The following is a 26,345-nucleotide window of genomic DNA, read 5'->3' as shown; positions in this document are numbered from 1 at the left end:
TCCCATTTCTCTCCTTATTATTGATGCTTGCTAGTATCTTGTGAACTAAGGTTTTTCGACAGCCCTGGTACAAAAGCATTTAAAACAGATCTCACGTACTGATTCTTTTATTTTACAAAATATTGTTATTTCATCATTCACTTTTTATGTTTTTGTCACTGACTTTCAGCTCTTCACATATTAAACATTGGGCTAAGCCTAGACTCCCAGATAACTTAAAAATTCATTTAGTAATGCAGAAGAGGCTTATAAATTAATACTCAGTAGTCACACTCTTTTTTTTTTTTTTTTTTAGTCACACTCTAGTATTGACTTTCTTTTTGTTAAAACATACTTCTGATCATTTGTATTATTTTACTTCATGGAATGTTTTTTAGAAAATGTTTCAATATTTTTATTGCGTAGTATGTCCGATATATAGTAAAGTATAAGTGCGTAAAACATAAAAATTACAGGTTAATAAATTATGATAAGAAAAAATGCAAATTTAGCCGTCACCCAGACCAAGAACCAGAACATGGTGCAGAAACCCTCTGTGTCTTATCAATTACAGCCCTTTCCATTTCCTTTGAGATGATCATCAGTCTGGTTTTTATGGCTAACTTTTCCTTACTTAAGAGCTTTGCCACCTACATATGCGTATCTAAATATATAATTTTGTTTTTCCTGTTTTTTAATTTACATAATTAGAATCATACTGGATGTGCTTCTTTTGTTGAACGTTACTTCTGTGAACTCATAGCAGCTCTGTGTGATAGAGTAGAACTGCCACGTAGGGTTTTCTAGGCTGTAGTCTTAACCGCAGCAGAACATTACTGAAGGTGTCAGGTGTATCCATATTATACTTCATTCATTTTATTTGCAGTGTATTATTCCCTTGTGTGAACATACTACAATTTACCCATTCTACTTTGGGGTTGTTTTGGAATTTTATCCATCCATCCACCCTTCCATCCACCCACCTGTCTGCTGTTATAAGCACTGCTGCTACTAACATTAATGAACATGTGTTCTTCTGCACATAAGCATCCCAGTATAAGGTACCTAGGAGTGCAGTTACTTGGTTGCACATTTGCCAGGTTTACTAGGTAATGCCAAATTGTTTTTCGAAGCGATTGCATCAATTTACAGTTTGAACAGCAATGTAGAGAGCATTCTACATGGTCAGCAACACTTGAGTGTCTCACTATAGTTTTAGTTACCATTTCCATGATGGATAGTTAGATGAACAACTCTGGTCATATAAACTGGCTATTTGAGTTATCTCTGGGCAGTTTGTAGTTATGTGTATCTTCTGGATACTAGATTTTTTTTTTTTTTTCAGTTCTGTGCGTTGCTGATATTTTCCCAAATCTATAGCCTGTCTTTCTACTTACCCAATGCTGAAGTGATGAAGAAAAAGTTAATTTTATGTAGTTGAATTTATAAATCTTTTTCTCGTTCGTTATCACTCTCTGTACATTAAGAAATCCATAATCTAAAGAAACAAAATTATCCTCTTATATTATCTTCTAAGAACTTAGCAGTTTTGTCTTTGACCACTGGAATTGGTTTTTGTTATAGTATGAAGTAGGGGTTTCAAGGAATCCCTAGGTGGTGCAAATGGTTAAGCACTCAACTGTTAGCCAGAAGGTTGGAGGTTCAAACCCGCTCAGAGGTACCACAGAAGACAGGCCTGGTGATCTACTTTTAAAAGGCCACAGCCATTGAATACCCTATAGAGCAGTTCAACTCTGATACACATGAGGTCAGCATGAGTCAAAATCAACTTGATAGCGACTAACAAAACAATAGGGATTTCAAGGATCATTTTTTCCCATGTGGATACCAACTCTCTGAGCACTTGTAAAAGAGACTCCTTTACCACGGCTCTACAGCCACCTCTGTCATATGACTGGTGTTTCTATAAATACATCCTCTATTCTGTGCCCTTGGTCTACTTGTCTATTCCAGAACAATTAACAAATTATCTTATTCAGTATACCTTGATCATAAGTCGCTATCTGGTGGAACAAGTTCTTCCTCTTTGTGTTCTGTAAGAGTGCTTTGGCTTTTCTTGGCCATTTGCATTTATAATACTGAATCTTCCAAACCATGAATATGGTACATCTCTTCAATATACTTAGGCCTTCCTTCATAATTTCTCTTAAAAAATTTTCTCCAGAGAAGTCTTATATAACTTTTGTTAGAGCTATTGATAATTTTTAAATGCTACTGTAACTAATACTTTTTCAAAGAACTATTTTCTATCTATTTGTTGCTTGTATAGAGTGTAAAAATGGCTTGGGGACAGTGCATGACCTCCTCTAACTTCACAAGCAGAAGGGAGAACCAAGATTTAACAACCCAAAGCTGATTCCTGTGATGTAGGTATCAGACATGCCTCTTCTCGCCACCATCTTTACCAACTCTGACACCAACTGTCCCTCCCACAGCCTTCTCTATTTTTCTGCTGGGTTCAATAATTCATTGCAATGGCCCCACAGAAATAACAAACAGTACTGACAATTATGGGGTTTATTAGGGAAGTAACAGTTACAGTTCAAGCTCAGGAACACTCAGGATACAGTTCTTCCATCAGGACAGCCTCTTCCCAGCTATGTTCGCAAGCATTCCTCTCCCTGGCCTTCTGTCTCTGCCTGAAGGCACTCTGCTTTCTCTCTACGTGGGCAGGGAAGCCCACTGCACTGTCTCCTGCTGCCAGGTCTCTGCTGCTGGGTCTCTCCTGTTGGTCTCTCCTTCCTTGGTGCTGATGGGCTCCTCCTCTCTGCTCTGAAATTGGCTCCCTTAAGGCAAAACTCACCAATCCCTTTGGTGGGCCACAATTATCCTATCAGACAGTCTAGCCCAATCACCTGGGTGGGAGTTACTAGGCCATGACTAGAAAGACCACACACAAAAGTAATTAATCGTACCGCATAGAGAAATAACATTGGTTTTTATAAAATAGTTGAATCCAGCAATTTTGCTAAATACTTTATTGATCATGATCATTGATCTAGAGTCTCTTGTGTTTTCTTTCTATATAATTATATCATCAATAAATAATGACAACTTTGTTTTTTTCTTCTGATTCTTTATACCACTTTTTTCTTTATATTGTTATTCCAGCAAAGATCTCCAGTATAATGTCCAATAGAAGTAGTGATAATGGATTATCTAAAAGGCAAAACTTTCTACATTTCATCAAGTCTGCAGTAGGTTTTTAATAAAAACCCTTTCATATATTAAGGGAGTTTCTTTTATTCCTATTTTGCTAAAAGTTTTTAAAAATCATAAATGTATATTCAAAGTTTTAAAAGTACATCTTCTAAATGTATGAATTATTTTTCATCTTTAAATTTATCTTCTTATATTTTAGTGTGATAAATCACATTGACTGGCTTTCTAATGTCGCGTCTCTGTCTCACCTTCTGGCCTCCAGTCTGTGTATGTTTCAGTATGTCTTGTCCTGAAACACCACTTTGATTATTTCAAATCCCAAACCTCCCATGCATACTTAGAAACTGAATACTGTGATTTAGAATTTTGGTTATACCAATTTAAACTTCTTTCATATCTTACTGAATTTTCTGTTTGTTGGAAAACTACTACTTTTTTTTTTTAATAATTTTTATTGTGCTTTAAGTGAAAGTTTACAAATCAAGTCAGTCTCTCACATATAAACTTATATACACCTTACTACATACTCCCAGTTACTCTCCCCCTAATGAGTCAGCTCGCTCCCACCTTCCAGACTCTCTTTTCGTGACTATTTTGCCAGTTTCTAACCCCCTCTACCCTCCCATCTCCCCTCCAGACAGGAGATGCCAACATAGTCTCAAGTGTCCACCTGATGCAAGTAGCTCACTCCTCATCAGCATCTCTCTCCGATCCATTGTCCAGTCCAATCCATGTCTGACGAGTTGGCTTTAGGAACGGTTCCTGTCCTGGGCCAACACAAGGTTTGGGGGCCATGACCACTGGGGTCTTTCTAGTCTCAGACAGACCATTAAGTCTGGTCTTTTTATGAGAACTTGGGGTCTGCATCCCACTGCTCTCCTGCTCCCTCAGGGGTTCCCTGTTAGGGCAGTCTTCGGTTGTGGCCGGGCACCGTCTAGTTCTGGTCTCAGAATGGTGTAGTCTCTAGTTCATGTAGCCCTTTCTATCTCTTGGGCTCATAATTACCTTCTGACCTTGGTGTTCTTCATTTTCCCTTGATCCAGGTGGGTTGAGACTCATTGATACATCTTAGATGGCCACTTGCTAGCATTTAAGACCCCAGACACCACACTTCAAAGTGGGGTGCAGAATGTGGAAAACTACTACATTTTGTTTCTCCTTTTATCCCTCACAATGTACGCAAATCAAATGGCGCTTTTAGCATAGTTTGGGTGCGTATCTACTTTCTTCAGTTAGATAATGCCTGTGCCTCCCCAACTCTATCACCTTGCTGAGTACCTGCCTCCCCAACACACTGTGCACACATGCTCCACCCCGAGTCCTGTCCACCCTAGCACGAGACCCACCTCTTCCATGACATCATCTCCGACTGTGTCAGGCCAGGGGTTTATTGTCTGCTTCCACTGGTTTAGCACGTGCCTGCTCTTGTGTGCATCACTACTCATCCCCACAATAAACTTGCCAACACATGGCATCTTCCAGATGCTGTTACTGCACTCAGATTAAGTCTGTTGTTAGTCTCAGGTCACGGAGCTAGAACTGTGAAAATGAGAAATCAGTACCCATCATACCCTACATTAGAACCAGTGAGCTGCAATTACCCACGTCTCCTCTTGGTGGAAAGTAGAAGGCTGGTTTAGGGGCGTATTGGAAGTAGAATTGGCAGGACTTTGTGACTGAATGTAGGGAATGAAAGGAAAAAAGAATTGAGGGTACCCTTGGTATCTGGATGGGGGATGGAGTAGATCAGGCCATCCATTCTTGAGAAAGACTAAATCTCTTTATTTTTATTTTGCTTTTTTTGGCATAGGAAGGGGAGGGAGTAGAAAAGTTAGCCTCCATTGTTTATATACTCATGTTGATGGTACTTCTGATAAACTTAAGGGAAGATAGCTCACAGGCTTAGAATACACTAGTCTGAAGTCAGGAAAGAGGTAACAGCAGTGATCTGAGTGCAGTGGACTTAACCTCCTGCCCACCCATGGTGTGTCAGGGAACATGTAGGTGTGTCACAGGATGAAACACATGGGGGAAAATTAAGATAAAATGGCATTTGTTTCCTTTCAGCCTTATAATTTATAGGGAAAGATTTGATTACTTTTGATGAAACTTCTCATGAAGATGACTTCTATTTCCCTTTGCTCAGAATGGAATCTAAAAATAAGTCTCACTTAGGAGGGATGCCTGGGAATTACTTCAGGTAGATTCACTCACTGAGAAGTGCTGCTAGTTTACTCTTGACACATGAGCATTTGAATGCAGATGCAGCACTGTTCTGTGGGACGTAAATGTGGTGAATCACATATTCTAGGAAAACTCACCTTCAGATTCATTCAGGGCCAGCTCCCTCCTCAGATGTTTCCTAGCCGTAAGAGTGAAGCATTCAGCAGGAGCCGTCACAAGAAGGTTTCCTGTTCTCGCATTAACCCCGGGCTTCCTCACCACAGCATAAAGCAGACTCAAGCCTGTACCTCTTCACAGAATTCCTGGAAGCAGTATTTACTTAAGACAGTTCATTTCATTTTTCTTATTACATAACCCAAAACCAAAACCAAAACCAAACCCAGTGCCATCGAGTCGACTCCGACTCACAGCGACCCTATAGGACAGAGTAGAACTGCTCCATAGAGTTTCCAAGGAGCGCCTGGTGGATTCGAACTGCTGATCCTTTGGTTAGCAGCTGTAGCACTTAACCACTACGCCACCAGGGTTTCCTATTACGTAACAGTGAAGTCATAATTGGCTCCTGGTTGAGTTAACCACCTGAAACCACACATAACTTCTTGACTTATTTGGAATGGGTCTCTTGGTAACAATATCACAGTTGCTAAATTAACACTATAATGAGCTAAAAATATATCTGGTATCTATTACCTTATTATCTATTCCTGTAATTCTTGTCAAAATATTAGATTTAGTAGTTTTTTTTTTTGTCACAAGCCATGTTACTATAAAGTACTGGTTTAGTAGAGATCTAGGTTTTAAAATCCTCTAAAATTAGAACAATGCTAAAAAGAAAAATCAAGTGTAAGTGATGATAATTACTCTGTCAGCTCTGCAAAGTTTAACTTTTTAGAGACATTTAAAATTTAAAAGAAAATTATTGTTAACATTTGATCAAAATATACATTGTGAGTCAGAGTACACTTAAACCTTCTGCTTCCTATATAGTGTAATTGTCTAAGGTGGAGGAAGATAAATTTTCCTTAATAGCTTTTCAGTAGTAAACAGTAAACTTGCATTAATCAGTAGTTATGCTATATTTCTATCATCCTGGAAATTAACCCTATCCTTATTTTCACTTGTAGCTAATGCTGTGTATAACCTTCGAAGGGTATGTGTACTCAGCCTAAAATATTTCAGTAGTAGTTAGGTGTAATGTAACATTTTGTGGTAATTCTGTGACAGCAGAGATGATTTTATTAAAGTTTGAGAACCCTTCTTGACTTAAACAGGAAGACGCTCCTGGGGGAGACTCGGGAAGATGCTCAGCTGGCCCCCTCTACCTCCGTGACCAGCGATAGATTAGACAAGATGGACTCTTGGCAAAATCCTGCCCAACGGAAGGCCGAGGTCCAGTTTGCCTTAGGATAGCTAAGGCAGGCTGACATTTTCCAAAATAATTTGACTACAAGCCAGAAGGAGACCATAACACACACAGAAGAAGTCACGTATTTCCAAAATACAGCTCTCTGAGCCAAGGAAGCAGATCTGTGAAAGCGTACCAATACCAGGTCCCCCTTTCTAGACCTCAGCCCCACTCTGTCTCCGAGAGCAATGATAATTCACTAGCCTCCTTGCCTGCCTTCATTCGCTCCCGATTTTTTACTGTATTTTAGCCACATAGCCATAACTTCCATTTTATCTTTTTGATTAATAGAGTATCTTCAGACAGACCTTCCATCTGCCTTAAAATCCTCCTAAACGGCCCTGATGTTTAGTAACGAGAAATGTTTGCAATAATACTCACTGGCAGTTACTGAGCTCTCACCGTGTGTCAGGTGCTACTCCAAACCCTCACTCTAAACACTCAAATGTATCAGCCGTTCACGCTTTACCACAACCGTGTCAGCACAGATGTCATTTCTATCCTAGCTTTAAGTATGAGGAAACTCAGGCACAAAGGAGGAGCCAGGACTCATGGCCAAGCAGTCCAGCCCATGAGCCCACCCTCCTGCCCTGAGCTCCAGCCATCCACCGACTGTGCCATTGGCAAGGAGGCGTGGGGAGGTTGGTCACTGCAGGGAACTGCTCTGTTCCGCCATAAAGTGTCCAAGGATAACTTTGAGCCACCGTTGTTTAGTGGAGGTATCTCCCATTTAGCTTGTTTTGTACTTCTAATGGAGTCATAAATTGCCAAGAGATGGTGAAGTGTTGTTTTAAAATATCTGTGTAATTCACAAAGTTTTTCTTTCTGACTAGTGTAGTTCGTATTATTTTTAAGATATAAACTCTACTGATAAATCAAGTCCTTTTGATTTTAATTTTCTTTAACTTACCTGCAGACTTTCACTGACACCTAAAGATTGTTCTTCAAGTAACATTTGTTAGTAGGATGAGCCATAGGAATTGGCATTTTAGTTGGTCAAAAATGGTTGAATAGGAGGCGAAGCCAAGATGGCGGACTAGGCAGACGCTACCTCGGATCCCTCTTACAACAAAGACACGGAAAAACAAGTGAATCAATCACATACATAACAATCTACAAACCCTGAACAACAAACACAGATTTAGAGACAGAGAACGAACTAATACGGGGAAGCAGCGATTGTTTCCAGAGCCTGGAGCCAGCGTACCAGTCAGGTACGGCACAAGCACAGAGAGCTGCTCCACCCCCCTGAACTAACCCTGGGAGGGGGACCAGCCGGTTCCGCGGGCGGCGTGGGACGCAGCCGGTAGGAGAAGTCCCCGGGAGGCAGTGACTGGTCTTGGAATGGGGAGAGCAGCGTCCCAGCCAGGGAACCGTCCCGCCGGGATTTGGACTGGACGCAGGTACGGCATAAACACGGAGAGCTGCTCCACCCCCCTGAACTAACCCCGGGAGAGGGCCCAGCCGGTTCGCGTGGGCGGCGTGGGACGCAGCCGGTGGGAGAAGTCCCCGGGAGGCAGCGACTGGTATTGGAGCGGGGAGAACAGCGTCCCAGCCGGGACACTCGGTCACGGCACAAGCACGGGGAGCTGCTCCACCCACCTGAACTAACCCCGGGAGGGGGCCCAACCGGTTCGCAGAGGCGGCACGGCTACACGGCTGGAGGGACAAGAAGTCCCCGGGAGGCAGCTACTGATTTTGGAGTCGAGAGTGCACCGTCCCAGCAGGGGAGCCTTGATGCTGGGCGTGGGGCTGGAAGCGGAGGATCTGACCGTGACTCCAGCGGGCTAGACCCCCCAGGGGCAATCTCCACACAGCCAGCACACATAGGCAACGCGCCCCGCAGGAATCTCAGATATAATAGTCATTCCAAGCAAGACAAGCAACTCTGGCTATATTCTGAGGTGCTACTCTCCTATCTCTCTGTTCCCTCCCCCACCCTCCCCAGGCGGCTTCATTAATATCCGAATAGCCTGAGCCAGAGGGAGAACTCTGATAGGGATCTGACTGCATTTTTTTTTAGCGGATTTTCTGGAAAAACTAGTTTCCCAGTGATGGCTCGGAGACAACAATCCATATCAAACCACATAAAGAAGCAGACCATGACAGCTTCTCCAACCCCCCAAACAAAAGAATCAAAATCTTTCCCAGATGAAGATACAATCCTGGAATTATCAGATACAGAATATAAGAAACTAATTTACAGAATGCTTCAAGACATCACAAATGAAATAAGGCAAACTGCAGAAAAAGCCAAGGAACACACTGATAAAACTGTTGAAGAACTCAAAAAGATTATTCAAGAACATAGTGGAAAAATTAATAAGTTGCAAGAATCCATAGAGAGACAGCATATAGAAATCCAAAAGATTAACAATAAAATTACAGAATTAGACAACGCAATAGGAAGTCAGAGGAGCAGACTTGAGCAATTAGAATGCAGACTGGGACATCTGGAGGACCAGGGAATCAACACCAACATAGCTGAAAAAAAATCAGATAAAAGAATTTAAAAAAATGAAGAAACCCTAAGAATCATGTGGGACTCTATCAAGAAGGATAACCTGTGGGTGATTGGAGTCCCAGAACAGGGAGGGGGGACAGAAAACACAGAGAAAATAGTTGAAGAACTCTTGACAGAAAACTTCCCTGACATCATGAAAGACGAAAGGATATCTATCCAAGATGCTCATCGAACCCCATTTAAGATTGATCCAAAAAGAAAAACACCAAGACATATTATCATCAAACTCACCAAAACCAAAGATAAACAGAAAATTTTAAAAGCAGCCAGGGAGAAAAGAAAGGTTTCCTTCAATGGAGAATCAATAAGAATAAGTTCAGACTACTCAGCAGAAACCATGCAGGCAAGAAGGGAATGGGACGACGTATACAGAACACTGAAGGAGAAAAACTGCCAGCCAAGGATCATATATCCAGCAAAACTCTCTCTGAAATATGAAGGCGAAATTAAGATATTTACAGATAAACACAAGTTTAGAGAATTTGCAAAAACCAAACCAAAACTACAAGAAATACTAAAGGATATTGTTTGGTCAGAGAACCAATAATATCAGATATCAGCACAACACAAGGTCACAAAACAGAACGTCCTGATATCAACTCAAATAGGGAAATCACAAAAACAAACAAATTAAGATTAATTGAAAAAAAAATAATACACATAACGGGGAATCATGGAAGTCAATAGGTATCAGCACAACACAAGGTCACAAAACAGAACGTCCTGATATCAACTCAAATAGGGAAATCACAAAAACAAACAAATTAAGATTAATTGAAAAAAAAAATACACATAACAAGGAATCATGGAAGTCAATAGGTAAAAGATCACAATAATCAAAAAGAGGGACTAAATACAGGAGGCATTGAACTGCCATATGGAGAGTGATACAAGGCGATATAGTACAATACAAGTTAGGTTTTTACTTAGAAAAATAGGGGTAAATAATAAGGTAACCACAAAAAGGTATAACAACTCTATAACTCAAGATAAAAGCCAAGAAAAACGTAACGACTCAACTAACATCTCACAATTTACTAAGAAAAACGCCTCAGCACAAAAAAGTATGTGGAAAAATGAAATTGACAACAACACACATAAAAAGGCATCAAAATGACAGCACTAAAAACTTATTTATCTATAATTATGCTGAATGTAAATGGACTAAATGCACCAATAAAGAGACAGAGAGTCACAGACTGGATAAAGAAACACGATCCATCTATATGCTGCCTACAAGAAACACACCTTAGACTTAGAGACACAAACAAACTAAAACTCAAAGGATGGAAAAAAATATATCAAGCAAACAATAAGCAAAAAAGAAGAGGAGTAGCAATATTAATTTCTGACAAAATAGACTTTAGACTTAAATCCACCACAAAGGATAAAGAAGGACACTATATAATGATAAAAGGGACAATTGATCAGGAAGACATAACCATATTAAATATTTATGCACCCAATGACAGGGCTGCAAGATACATAAATCAAATTTTAACAGAATTGAAAAGTGAGATAGATACCTCCACAATTATAGTAGGAGACTTCAACACACCACTTTCGGAAAAGGACAGGACATCCAGTAAGGAGCTCAATAGAGACACGGAAGATCTAATTACAACAATCAACCAACTTGGCCTCATTGACTTATACAGAACTCTCCACCCAACTGCTGCCAAACATACTTTTTTTTCTAGCGCACATGGAACATTCTCTAGAATAGACCACATATTAGGTCATAAAACAAACCTTTGCAGAGTCCAAAACATCGAAATATTACAAAGCATCTTCTCAGACCACAAGGCAATAAAACTAGTGATCAATAACAGAAAAACTAGGGAAAAGAAATCAAATACTTGGAAAATGAACAATACCCTCCTGAAAAAAGACTGGGTTATAGAAGACGTCAAGGAGGGAATAAGGAAATTCATAGAAAGCAACGAGAATGAAAATACTTCCTATCAAAACCTCTGGGACACAGCAAAAGCAGTGCTCAGAGGCCAATTTATATCGATAAATGCACACATACAAAAAGAAGAAAGAGCCAAAATCAGAGAACTGTCCCGACAACTTGAACAAATAGAAAGTGAGCAACAAAAGAATCCACCAGGCACCAGAAGAAAACAAATAATAAAAATTAGAGCTGAACTAAATGAATTAGAGAACAGAAAAACAATTGAAAGAATTAACAAAGCCAAAAGCTGGTTCTCTGAAAAAATTAACAAAATTGATAAACCATTGGCTAGACTGACTAAAGAAATACAGGAAAGGAAACAAATAACCCGAATAAGAAACGAGAAGGACCACATCACAACAGAGCCAAATGAAATTAAAAGAATCATTTCAAATTATTTTGAAAACTTGTACTCTAACAAATTTGAAAACCTAGAAGAAATGGATGAATTCCTGGAAAAACACTACCTACCTAAACTAACACATTCAGAAGTAGAACAACTAAATAGACCCATAACAAAAAACGAGATTGAAACGGTAATCAAAAAACTCCCAACAAAAAAAAGCCCTGGCCCGGACGGCTTCACTGCAGAGTTCTACCAAACTTTCAGGGAAAAGTTAACACCACTACTTCTGAAGGTATTCCAAAGCATAGAAAATGACGGAATACTACCCAACTCATTCTATGAAGCCACCATCTCCCTGATACCAAAACCAGGTAAAGACATTACAAAAAAAGAAAATTATAGACCTATATCCCTCATGAACATAGATGCAAAAATCCTCAACAAAATTCTAGCCAATAGAATCCAACAACACATCAAAAAAATAATTCACCATGATCAAGTGGGATTTATACCAGGTATGCAAGGCTGGTTTAATATCAGAAAAACCATTAATGTAATCCATCACATAAATAAAACAAAAGACAAAAACCACATGATCTTATCAATTGATGCAGAAAAGGCATTTGACAAAGTCCAACACCCATTTATGATAAAAACTCTTAACAAAATAGGAATTGAAGGAAAATTCCTCAACATAATAAAGGGCATCTATGCAAAGCCAACAGCCAACATCACTCTAAATGGAGAGAACCTGAAAGCATTTCCCTTGAGAACGGGAACCAGACAAGGATGCCCTTTATCACCGCTCTTATTCAACATCGTGCTGGAAGTCCTAGCCAGGGCAATTAGGCTAGACAAAGAAATAAAAGGTATCCGGATTGGCAAGGAGGAAGTAAAGTTATCACTATTTGCAGATGACATGATTATATACACAGAAAACCCTAAGGAATCCTCCAGAAAACTACTGAAACTAATAGAAGAGTTTGGCAGAGTCTCAGGTTATAAAATAAACATACAAAAATCACTTGGATTCCTCTACATCAACAAAAAGAACACCGAAGAGGAAATGACCAAATCAATACCATTCACAGTAGCCCCCAAGAAGATAAGATACTTAGGAATAAATCTTACCAAAGATGTAAAAGACCTATACAAAGAAAACTACAAAGCTCTACTACAAGAAATTCAAAAGGACATACTTAAGTGGAAAAACATACCTTGCTCATGGATAGGAAGACTTAACATAGTAAAAATGTCTATTCTACTAAAAGCCATCTATACATTTAACGCACTTCCGATCCAAATTCCAATGTCATATTTTAAGGGGATAGAGAAACAAATCACCAATTTCATATGGAAGGGAAAGAAGCCCCGGATAAGCAAAGCATTACTGAAAAAGAAGAAGAAAGTGGGAGGCCTCACTCTACCTGATTTCAGAACCTATTATACAGCCACAGTAGTCAAAACAGCCTGGTACTGGTACAACAGGCACATAGACCAATGGAACAGAATTGAGAACCCAGACATAGATCCATCCATGTATGAGCAGCTGATATTTGACAAAGGACCAGTGTCAATTAATTGGGGAAAAGATAGCCTTTTTAACAAATGGTGCTGGCATAACTGGATATCCATTTGCAAAAAAATGAAACAGGACCCATACCTTACACCATGCACAAAAACTAACTCCAAGTGGATCAAAGACCTAAACATAAAGACTAAAACGATAAAGATCATGGAAGAAAAAATTGGGACAACCCTAGGAGCCCTAATACAAGTTATAAACAGAATACAAAACATTACCAAAAATGATGAAGAGAAACCCGATCACTGGGAGCTCCTAAAAATCAAACACCTATGCTCATCTAAAGACTTCACCAAAAGAGTAAAAAGACCACCTACAGACTGGGAAAGAATTTTCAGCTATGACATCTCCGACCAACGCCTGATCTCTAAAATCTACATGATTCTGTCAAAACTCAACTACAAAAAGACAAACAACCCAATCAAAAAGTGGGCAAAGGATATGAACACACATTTCACTAAAGAAGATATTCAGGCAGCCAACAGGTACATGAGAAAATGCTCTCGATCATTAGCCATTAGAGAAATGCAAATTAAAACTGCGATGAGATTCCATCTCACACCAGCAAGGCTGGCATTAATCCAAAAAACACAAAATAATAAATGTTGGAGAGGCTGCGGAGAGATTGGAACTCTCATACACTGCTGGTGGGAATGTAAAATGGTACAACCACTTTGGAAATCTATCCGCCGATATCTTAAACAGTTAGAAATAGAACTACCATGCAACCCAGAAATCCCACTCCTCGGAATATACCCTAGAGATACAAGAGCCTTCACACAAACAGATATATGCACACCCATGTTTATTGCAGCTCTGTTTACAATAGCAAAAAGTTGGAAGCAACCAAGGTGTCCATCAACGGATGAATGGGTAAATAAATTGTGGTATATTAACACAATGGAATACTACGCATCGATAAAGAACAGTGACGAATCTGTGAAACATTTCATAACATGGAGGAACCTGGAAAGCATTATGCTGAGCGAAATTAGTCAGAGGCAAAAGGACAAATATTGTATAAGACCACTATTACAAGATCTTGAGAAATAGTAAACCTGAGAAGAACACATACTTTTGTGGTTACGAGGGGGGGAGGGAGGGAGGGTGGGTGAGGGTTTTTTATTGATTAATCAGTAGATAAGAAATGCTTTAGGTGAAAGGAAAGACAACACTCAATACATGGAAGGTCAGCTCAATTGGACTGGACCAAAAGCAAAGAAGTTTCCGGGATAAAATGAATGCTTCAAAGGTCAGCGGGGCAAGGGCGAGGGTCTGGGGAATATGGTTTGCAGGGACTTCTAAGTCAATTGGCAAAATAATTCTATTATGAAATCATTCTGCATCCCACTTTGAAATGTGGCGTCTGGGGTCTTAAATGCTAACAAGCGGCCATCTAAGATGCATCAATTGGTCTCAACCCACCTGGAGCAAAGGAAAATGAAGAACACCAAGGCCACACTACAACTAAGAGCCCAAGAGACAGAAAGGGCCACATGAACCAGAGACCTACATCATCCTGAGACCAGAAGAACTAGTGGGTGCCCGGCCACAATCGATGACTGCCCTGACAGGGAGCACAGCAGAGGACCCCTGAGGGAGCAGGAAATCAGTGGGATACAGACCCCAAATTCTCATAAAATGACCAAACTTAGTGGTCTGACTGAGACTAGAGGAATCCTGGTGGCCATGGTCCCCAGACCTTCTGTTGACACAGGACAGGAACCATCCCCGAAGACAACTCATCAGACATGAAAGGGACTGGTCAGCGGGTGGGAGAGAGACGCTGATGAAGAGTGAGCTAATTATATCCGGTGGACACTTGAGATTGTGTTGGCAACTCTTGTCTGGAGAGGGGATGGGAGGATAGAGAGAGAGGGAAGCCGGCAAAATTGTCACGAAAGGAGAGACTGAAAGGGCTGACTCAAGATGGGGAGAGCAAGTGGGAGTAGGGAGTGAGATGTATGTAAACTTATATGTGACAGAATGATTGGATTTGTAAATGTTCACTTGAAGCTTAATAAAAGTTAATTAAAAAAAAATGGTTGAATATCAGCAATTGCACATGGTTTAAGTATGTACTGTCTGCTATTTATGTGATAGAATTAAACTGGACACAGCCAAACACTTTGAGCTGTGTATCGTCAGAGCTGTACTGTGAGTAGCACAAGCAGAGCCCATCCCCTGAAGGTATATTTTCAGAGCATCTGCTTATACAGGTGTTTTTAAGTCATAGGCCTGGAGAATCCCCGAGAGGCTCTCTTTTAACTCTTTTACGCACAGGATTACAGCAAAATTGTCCCCAAAATATAGGATGACCCAGCATATGATTTTTTTAATTGTAGTGTTAAATTATGAAATTTTAAAAATATCTTAAAAGGCCATAGAATACTAACAGATACCCATGTATTTACCATAGATTTAACAAGCTCACATATTTGTTTTTTAAGGTGTTAGATGTTACAGAGTGTGTTGTAGGCCTGCCCAAGCCTCCACACCCGCCCTCTCCAGAGTAAGCCTCTCTCCTGACATGGTGGGTGTCCTTGCTGCTCATATTTATATAGCCTTGCTGCCTATGTGTAGACCCTAGACAATATAAAGCATTTGTAGATTTTTTAAAATTCATAAATGTTGTTGTGCAATTTATATATACTTGCAACTTGCTTTTTTATTGGTCACATTTTAACTACACCAATTGATGGGCAGTTCAGACTCTTTCACTTTGTTGTTGGTCTTATAATCACTGCCACAGTAATATCCTTTCACAGTCTCCTGTGCATGCATGGAGGCGTTCCCCTGGTGGGCAGATGGCTAGAATAGAAACAGCGTTATGTTTTCTGTGTGTTGCCAAATTACTCTCTAAAGGCTCTCTACGTCTTTCCCTGCATTCTCACTGACATTTGATATTATCAGGCTTTGTCTTACTGCCAATTTATTGGGTAAAAGAAAAAATGGCATCTTATTTGAAATAGTAAGGAAGTCCAATATCTTTTCAAGTATTTATTGGTCAGTGGGAAATGCCCTTCTATGATTTACCTCCACATGGGTCAGTTTTCAGTTGGGTTATTTGATTTTCTCTTACTGACTTGTCAGAGTTCTTTTATTATACTCTGGGAAGTAGTCCTTTGTATGAAGGAGCCCTGGCGTCATAGTGGTTAAGCACTCAGCTGCTAACTGAAAGGTCAGTGGTTTGAACCCACCAGCCGCCCGACAAGAGAAAGATGTGGCAGTCTGCTTCCGTAAAGATCAGCCTTGGAAATCCTGTGGAGTAGTTCTGCTCTGTCCTATAGGGTCACTGGGAGTCGGAATCGGCTCAACGGCCATGTGTTAATGGGTAGCTATTTATGTATTATAAACGGAAAATATTTTCTCCAGTCTGTAACTTGCCTTTTGGGGTCTTTTATGGTATATAGAGTTTTAGTGTTAATGTCATGAATGGTATCCATCTTATCCTTCTTGTGTCTTATTTTAAAGTGCCTTCTCTACCTCAAGATTATAAACAACTATTTCTGTATTTCCTTTTGACACCATTGGAGATATTCCATAGCCTACTTTTTAATTCATATGTAATTTATTTTAGAGTATGGAATGAAGAAGGACCTGGACCTCATTAAAAATATTTTTTAGCTTAGGGAGAGAGTTGCAATAGAGAAGGTGGTCAGCTCAGCACTGAGCCCTAGGGCCCCCCCACCCCATTAGGGTCTAGAGGATGAGGCAAGTGTGAGCAAGGAGGCTGAGAAACAGTAGTGCTGTCGAAATGCTGACTCCTGGTCCCATGCTGGTCCTGGTACCACGCTGCTGGTCCCAGTTCCACGCCGCTGGTCCCATGCTGGTCCAGATCTGACACTGCTCGTCCCACGCTGCTGGTCCTGTGCCTGTCTCAACTGGTCTGATCCAACGCTACCGGTCCCTGCAGCACCAGGAGCGGGTCTTTTGCAGGCTCCAGCAGGGGGAAGGCTGTGGACGTGCAAAGAGTGCACTGCAGTAGGATTGCTGGTATTGGGGATGTCCATTTGATGGTTCAGTGAAAACTGGACTGGAGACCTGAGTCCCAGGCAGAGGTGGTGAATGGTTGGTTTCCTTCCTCCAGTTGGGGTTTTGTCAGATGAGTGAGGAAGAAAGGGTAAGAGAGATGAGTCAGTGCAGCAGGTGTCTTTCATAATGGCCCTAGACATTGGGCTGTGGGAGGAATGAGGTTGAGGGCATGAGAGAGTGTGCTGGGCAATAGGAAAGCAGCTGGGTCAGTGGACAGAGAGCTCAGCATGGATCCTAGAGAAAGTGGGCTGGAAAGGAAGAAGGCAGGGTCAGCATGAGGCCTGGATGGAACATGTTGCCGATGGATGCTGGGAGGCAGGTAAAGGTTGTTGTGGCAAGACCCGGGATGCTGGCCATGTGTTGTGCTGACAGACTTCACGGCTCACTCTCCTTCTCATCAAGATGAATGATGAAAATGCTGTCTGTAGCCTCTCTCGCTCTTACTGCGCTTAAAGTGACCAGAATAGATTTAACCAAATAAACGTGTACGGAGTTTGGTGTATAGCAATCTAGCATCATTGTAATCACATTGTCTTAATACATGTGAAGTTTAGAGATAGCAAAAATGAATAGCTGGACAACAACAAAATACTTAGTTCTGGACTCTACCTAGCCACGTTTGGATTGTGTTAGTTGTAATACCTTTTTATAATTGCTATGGAATGTTCTTTTCAAAAAGTAATTGGAAAAGTGCGGGCGCGATTTCTCAAGCATTGTAACGATTTGCAGGAAGTTTTGGAGATGTTTCAGCACAGAGTCATATTATCATAGAGAACGTAGGGCTGGGAGGTACGTACATGCATCTCTCCCTGGTTCTTAAGTGAAGAAGCTGAGGTTGTCTTGATCTACCCGGAGCCCCAGGGCCATGCCATAGAGGCTGGCTCTCCACTCCCCTCCTGGCCCTCTGCCACTGCTCCAAATGCTGCTGCAGCTATTTCTGTGCTGAATGGAATGAACCACGTGACAGTGTGTTAGGAAGGCATGCTGAGTCAGTCGTAAAGATGTGCCTTGGTACAGCCTGCCTTGTTCCTGACACTTCTGTCTGTCATATCTTCTTTTTGAACACAGCTCAGGTTTCTTAGTGCCTCTTTCCCGTGGCCTTTAAAGCTTAACATCTGGACATTTCAACTTCCAGGGAATACTTAACCTTCCCATACTCTCCATCAGGTGGAAATTGCATGGAGTCCATTGAATGTAACATATTTCCTTAATGCTTTGTAAGGTATCCTTACCCATCTCAGAGAGTGAAATCAGATGCCATAATGTTCTATGGCTTTTTGAAGAACAATGTGCATGAGAGGGAGAGACACCTTTTTTATTGTTGCTTTTACTCACTCTAAAAAATGCACCACCATTGAGGATCAACCACAGACTGAGAATTGTGTGTAAATACTATCATAATTACTGTTTAAAATAACAACGGGTTATCTTGTTTATTAAACCTGCTTTTCCCTGAGGTTTTTCTGAGTTAAGAAGCAGTTTTGAAGCTGTGAACAGTGTCATCTGCTGATTGCAGGAGGTGTCGTTTTTCTCTGTATAAATATTCAAGTACATTCATATACATCGAAGCCCTGGAGTGTTCACTGTGCTCCTTCAGGAAGATAGCACGGATTCTGCTGCAGAGGGGGTATCTGGGAGGAGCAGCGGTGCGTAGCTCAGTGGTGAAGAATTCAGTCTGCTGGTGCCGTGACCCTGGGCCGGCCACTGTAGGGACTTGAGGCTCAGTGGGTTCACCTGTGAGATGGGAGCACTGACAGAGTCATGGATAGTTAAGTGGGTGTTTGAAGACATTTCGACTGGTGTAGCAAGAACAGTGTATTTATGAAAAAATCTACAGTGCTGCTGATAGCATGCTATGGCCTTTATAGTGGAGTCTTTAAGAGGTCAGTCCCTGTAGTAGTAGTCTTTAAGATTTGTACTGTTATTATATTTTAAGTAAGCTTTCTGGAAAGAGTGTTATAAAATCATTTTCATTATGAGAATGAACCTTAGAATGAACAACTAAGACCCAATACAGGACTTTAAGTGTCCATCTTCCCAGCAGACAGAGAGGTGACGAGTAGGGTGTCATCCTCACGTCAACTGGCGCCTCAGCTGAGGGAGGATACATGATGGGTCTTCGTCCAAATGAGTGGAAGCCAGGAAGTCTTGGTTCTTATTTTAAATCAAAATTACGAGAAAAACACTGTGGATCTTCAAACCATACTTAGAGTCCAGCACCTGCAGGGTGGCCCCTCCTCCCCAGTGTTCCTGTGCCGGTGCCCATCTGTCTGTCAGTTCACAGAGTGCATGCCCTCCACACAGCCCTTCTCCTGGTTAGCCTTCATCTCGGAAGGCTGCTTATGCCCTCACTGCCTGCGTCATCATATGGGAGTGTCTTGTTCTCAAGTATTCTTGTTTAGAACCTGGCATGCAGGAGACATTCAATTAATAGTTATAAAATGAGTGCACAATATTTCTACCCATTTCAAGTATTTATTCCCAATAAAATGTTGCCTGATTTTTTTGAAACACGTGGGATCTCTCTTTTCTGAAGGCTAACAGTACTTTGTTCCTTAGCAATGGCGCTTAGAACATCCTGCCTTTTTCTGTTCTAGCTCATGTTATAAACTGTGATTAAGGACAGAGCCATGGGTTATCCATTTTATTGTCACCTGCAGACATTATCTGGGGGTGTAAAGTATTTGTTGACTTAAATGTCACCAAATTCACTTAAAATCTAAAGTCCAATATTATCTTTTTATCTCAAAGGTAAAGAAAATTCCTATAAATAAACAAATGTATATGAAAGCCTTGACTGAAAATTTTGCATGTGCTTAGATTGCACTAAATGCTGTGATGGGTTTTATTTGGCAGCTTGCGAGTGAACTTGGACATGGGCAAAGCAGCCTATGGGTGGATGATCATGAGGGACGAACACATCCCTGGGACCGTTGTCCGTACCAGCACCATCCCTGAAGAGCTGGGGCGCTTGGTGTACTTACTGACAGACAAAACAGGTACTACTAATAGCCTGTGTTTATCTTGCCATGGACTAGTTAGCATTCCGTGAAAAAACATCATCCTGTTTGTATGTCTGTGTGTATGTGTGTGTATATATATGCATCTGATAGAATATTGAATTCATATGTTTAGAGTTTTTCAGACTCGTGAAAACTGCTACACAAGTTAATCTTCATCTTCTAATATACATGGTGTCATCAGAATTAGCAAAATGTTACATTCTTGGAGATTTACATATTTCTGTTACTTTGAATTTCCTACCATCTTACAGTTGCCTTTATAACCACCTTTATAACACCTCTCTAGTGGCATCTTAAGAGCAAAAATTGCATGTTTGCTTATTATAGCATGATACTGTGAGCTATTAGAAGAAGATAACAATAAGATATGCGAATTTGGTATTTTGACTATAGCATTCTCCTAAAGAGCTTTACTGTAGACTGTTTATCCTACTCTAAGACTCCATGCCCAAAATTTTGTTCATTTTTATTTTGTTGTTTTTTTCGTCAAAGAACTCTGTCAATTTGTAGCATACTAAATAAAAGACAATCAAATCCAGGACGATAACAAAGGACATGTCTGATGGTGAGTGGCGTCTGGGGTCTTAAAAGCTAGTGAGCAGCCATCTAAGATGTATCAGTTGGTCCCAACCCACGTGGAGCAAAGGAGAATGAAGAAAACCAAAGGCACAGGGAAAATTTGAGCCCAAGAGACAGAACGGGCCACATAAACCAGAGACTCCATCAGCCTGAGACCAGAAGATCTAGATGGTGCCCAGCTACCACCAATGACCACCCTGACAGGGAACACAACAGAGAGTCCCTGGTGGAGCAGGAGAAAAGTGGGGTGCAGAACTCAAATTCTAGTCAAAAGACCAACTTAATGGTCTGACTGTGACTGGTGGGACCCTGGAAGACATGGCCCCTGGACTCTCTGTTAGCCTAGAATTGAAACCATTCCCAAAGCCATCTCTTCAGACAAAGATTAGACTGAACTATAAGACATAAAATGATACTCATGAAGAGAGTGCTTCTTAGCTCAAATAGATACATGAGTCTAAATGGGCAGCTCCTGTCCAGAGGCAAGATGAGAAGGCAAAAAGGGACAGAAGCTGGTTGAGTGGATATGGGAGATCCGGGGTGGAAAGGAGGTGCGTGCTGTCACATTATAAAGAGAGCAACTAGGGTCACATTACAATGTGTGTATAAACTTTTGTATGAGAAACTAACTCAAACTTTTAACTTCCACTTAAAGCACAGTGAAACAAAAAAAAAGGACATGTCTGAGAGTTAAAATCACTCTTTGTTGATTAATTTTTTAAATTCTCAGTAATTGTTAGTGAACTAGAAATAAAAGAATATTTATTTAACATGTTTAAGAAAATATGTCTGAAACAAAACTCAACCTCATTTTTAATAATGAAATATTAGTAAAATCCTTAGTACCATCATAAAGGAGACAAAGAAGCCTGCTAACAGCACCATTATTTAACATATATTGTGGAAGTGCTAGCCATTGCAGTAAGACAAGAAATAGAAACAAGGTATACAACTAAAGAAAGAAACAGATATTTGCAGATATAACAATCAACCAAGGAAATCAACTGGTACCTGCTAAAACTAAGAAATCAGGAAAGTGGCAGCTCACAGAGTAAGGTAACAAAACAACGGCCTTTACACACCAGGAGCAGATAGACACATTCACAGTCACTGAAGTACCTCTAAGAAATACAGTCGTCAGCCTGAGGAATGTGTAGGGCATGCAGGAAGAAAATGACCAGACATTGCTGAGAAGTGTGAAAGAAGACAGATAGATGGAGAAATGTACTTTGGTCCTGAATGTAAGAGTCATGTTCTGAGATGTCAGCTTTCAGGAATGTGGAAGTTCATTGAGGTTCCAATCCATATCCAGTAGGGAAATGTTTTGGTTTCGTTAGGACTTCTCTTTTTGAGGGGGTTGAGAAACTTGATCAAGTAAGGATAATACGTATGAATCCAGATCACTCAGAGAAAAAAACAGCACTTCTGGTTCAAGAAGGTAGACTGAGAAAAAACATTAGAATTTTCCCTTCCCAACCTCATTGAACAGACTGGAAATACTTTCTCAAAGAATAGACCTATAACAATATTAGGTAACAAGAAAGTGCCAGAAATTGAGTTATTTTGGGATCAACCAAAACTCAGAATGAGACCCTAGATAGATGCAAGAAGTTTCCCAGAATAGAGTCCTAGGGAAATACCAAATTTGGAGCCAACAGTATGCGGCGAGAGCCATGGCGGAGTCTCTGGGCACATTAGCTGAAGGACTGCTTGTGAAACAGCCTGTTGGGTCCACCTTTCCAGCCCTGGAAAAGTAGGCGACTGCAGAATCTGTTCGCAGACTGAGCCTTGACCATTACTTACTAAACAAGATGGCGCATCACTTGTTAGCATGCCCTGCCCGTTACACAGACAGCCCTTCTACTCAGGAACTAGACCTCCTGAGAAAACAGATTTATATAACTGTGGAAGGAGCCAATACCCACTCTATACTAATCAGCCTGCTGATGTTTCTTAGAAAACTAAGAATCATCAGCATGAAAGAAAGTGCCAGTGGGAACAAGTGAACTGTTCCCAAGAAAACACACTAACTGATTGCTACATAGAAAACCCTAAAGAACTTACAGGACAGTATTTAGAATTCTAAGAGAGCTTAGTTTTATAAGCTCAATATTCAAATTAAACTTCATTTCTATATACAGCCACAACTAGGAAATTTAATACTAAAAATGCCAATTAGAAAAACAAAAGGTATGAAGTAATTAAAAAATAAATACAAACAAAATGTGTGAGACATATATGGATATGTTTTTAAATTTGTGAAAGACATTAAAAACCAAACCAAATCTGTTGCCGTCAAGTCGATTCCAACTCCTAGTGACTCTCTAGGATGGAGTAGGACTGCGCCGTAGAGTTTGCAGTGCGCATCTGGTGAACTCGAGCTGCTGACCTTATGGTTAGTAGCTGTAGCACTTAACCATTATGCCACCGTTGGACTAGGATATCTTGATATAATAAAAATACCATTTCTCTCAACATTAAAAAGTCTGTTGTATTTGCAAGTACAGAATGAATCAAATTCTCATTCACTATTAGCGGGAAGGTAAATTGGCATAGCTACTTCTTAAGGCAATTTTGGCGTTGCCCAATCAAATGAAATATGCATATATCCAGCCATCAAGCAGTTTCATTCCTAGGCCTATTCCCTAAAGAAAGTTTGCACATCTACACCAGGAGACATATACAAGAATGTTCAGAGCATTCTTTTGGCTAACAAAAATAAACTGGATAGAACACAAAAAGTTTATCAGCAGTAGAATGGATAAATAAGTTATGGAATATTCTTACAGTTGAATACTAAACAGTATTGATAATGAAGCACATATACATATGTCAACATGGATGGATTTCAAAATATAATGCTAAAGAAAAGAAGTAAAGCGCAGAGGAAAAAATTTAACCAGATTTCATTTATATAAAATGAAAAACAAAAAATTCAACAAGTTAATGTTTTAGGAATAAGGAAGTGAAGAAACTGTAAATAAAACAAAAGTTAAAAGAAAAGAAAAAATAGTAAATACAAACAAAAAAAAAAATGGGTGTCTCTACCTTAATATCAGCACAATAAACTTTAAGCTAAAAAGCATTATAAAGAAAGAGAGTCACTACCTGATAATACAAGGTTCAATTCTAAATGTTTGTGCACGTAGCAAAATAGCTTCAAAATATATAAAGGAAAAAATGTATAGACTACATTAAAAAATTGGTAAATCTGCTCTTGCCAGAGAAAATTTTAACATCTCTCTTTAAATTATCTAAGCGGACAGGACATTAGCCAAAATATAGAAAATTTGAAAACGTATTGATCCATTTTGATCTCATGGACATACACAGACGTGTTTATCCTACAATTGGAGAATGCATTTTCTTAACAAACACATATGCAGTATTTACAAATGTTGACACACACTTGTGCATGAGCCAATTCCCAGTGAACTCCAAATAATGGATACGGTTGATCACAATAAAAATTAGAGTTAACTTATTAATTAAAAGTTAGAAGTTAATAGCAGGGATTAATTTTTAAAATCACCACAGTTTTGGAAATTAAAGAACACACTTTAAATGCATGGGTCAAAAAATTAATAGATATTTTAAAATACTTAGAACTAAATGATAATAAAAGTGCTCCCTATCAGACCCTGTGGGATGCACAAAAATAGGGCTTTGAGGGAACTTCATAGTCTTAAATGCGTTAATAGAAAAAGAAGAAAAGCTAAAAATAAATAACCTAAATGACCAACTTAAGAACAATAAAATAGTTCCCAAATGAGTAGAAGGAAGATATTAAAGATAGAAATGTAGTAAACACAGATAATGCCATTTGGTCCTTGGAAGAGTCTTAGCAAGATAAACGTACTTCTGATGGTACTGATCAAGAAAAAATAATAGTAAATGATAAAAGGGACAAAGCTACAGATAAAGCTGATATTTAAAGGAACTATTAAGAGAATATAAATGTTTTACATCAATAAATTCAACAACATGCATAATGGAAAAATTCCCAGAGATAATGTAAGCCATCAAAACTGGTAATAATCCTAAAACTATTAAAGAAAAGTAGTTTTATAAAAAACTTTCCACACCAGCCCTAGATAGTTTTATCAGTACTTCTGTCACTCTTTTGAGGCATACTTTCTACAGTTTGTACAAACTCTTTCAGAGACGAGAAGCAAAAGCAATATCCCATTGATGTCATACGCTAAAGCCAGGCAAGGACAGACATTAAGAAAAATTAAAGCACATCTTTCATGTATGACAATGTAAGAAACCCTAAACAAATTATGAGTAGCCCAAATCCAACAATGTTTAAAAATAATAACACTGTGACCAAATAGAATTTATCTTGGAAACAGAAAGATACTTTAATATTAGAAAGTCCATAAATATCATTTACTTAGATTAAAAAAGAAAAATATCAATTATTTCAGCAGATAAAAAACATTTGAAGCATTTGATAAGATTCAATATCTATTTATTATTTAAAGAGAAAAACGCATAGTAAAGTTTGAATACAGGGAAATGTCCTTAAGCTTAGCTTGTTATAAACCTCACTGATGAGTTCTTCCAATATTTAAGAAAGAAATACCACCACTGATAGAGAAACTATTCCAGAACATGGAAAAATAGGGAACACATTCTAAATTGTTCTATGAAGGAGTCTGCATTAACCTGATAATGACATAATAAAAAAGAAAAATTATAGGCAAGTCTTATACATTGACATCAAAATCCTAGACAATTTATAAGCAAACAGAAACCTGTAATATATAAAAACTGTGTAATACATCATGGTCAAGTTTGATTTATCCCAGAAATGCAAGGTCTGTTTAAATTTGAAAATCAATTGGGTTCACTTGCAGCCTTCATAGAATGAAGAAAAAGCATATGAACATCTCAATAAATGCAGTAAACCATCTGATAAATTTCAATACCCATTCGTAATAAAAACTCGTAGCATACTACAAATGAGGAAATCTTTTATTCTGATAAAGGTATCCCTAAACAATCTACAGTGAACAATATTCTTAAAGGTGAAATAGTAGAAGCCTTCTCAAGGACTAGGAACAATGCAAAGATGCCATTCTACCATCATTTGTAGTCATTACCATATTGGACTTATTAGTTTAGTCAATGCCAGCAAACAAAAAAAGGCAGAAGGTTAAGAAAGGATGGGAAAAATCCTGTTATTGTTAGGAAACAGTATATATAGAAAATACTAATGAATTTATACACAATTATTGCAATTAACAAGTTAATTTGGCAAGATCAGTTTGGAAAAATCTAATGTATTTGTATATGTATACTTACAAAATATAGCTAGGAAGTAAAAATTTAAAACAATACACATACAGGAGCATAAAAAATGAAATGAGAATAAATTTTATTTCACACCATCCTGATCTGAGAACATAAACACTGCATGATCTCAGTTCTTGTAAATTTATTGAAGCTTGTTTTATGGCTCAGTATATGGTCTATCCTGGAGAATGTTCCATGAGCACTGAGAAGAGTGTATATTCTGCTGTTGTTGGGTGGAATGTTG

At 39.4% G+C, this 26,345-nt stretch overlaps 1 protein-coding gene across 11 annotated transcripts in view; it reads left to right on the top strand.

Moving 5' to 3' along the window:
* ATP9B (ATPase phospholipid transporting 9B (putative)) overlaps nt 1–26,345 on the top strand; it is a 243,155-nt gene that overhangs the window by 153,600 nt on the left and 63,210 nt on the right. For all 11 annotated transcript variants that reach the window (XM_010586683.3, XM_064294374.1, XM_010586682.3 and 8 more), the window contains one exon: nt 20,055–20,197. In XM_010586683.3, coding sequence (XP_010584985.2) covers nt 20,055–20,197 — 143 coding nt within the window. The remainder of the gene's footprint in view (nt 1–20,054; nt 20,198–26,345) is intronic.

This window comes from Loxodonta africana, chromosome 11 (genome assembly GCF_030014295.1).
Source record: "Loxodonta africana isolate mLoxAfr1 chromosome 11, mLoxAfr1.hap2, whole genome shotgun sequence".
Lineage (NCBI taxonomy): Eukaryota > Metazoa > Chordata > Mammalia > Proboscidea > Elephantidae > Loxodonta > Loxodonta africana.
Note: the sequence above shows the minus strand (reverse complement) of the source record. Positions and strands in the feature narration are given on the sequence as shown.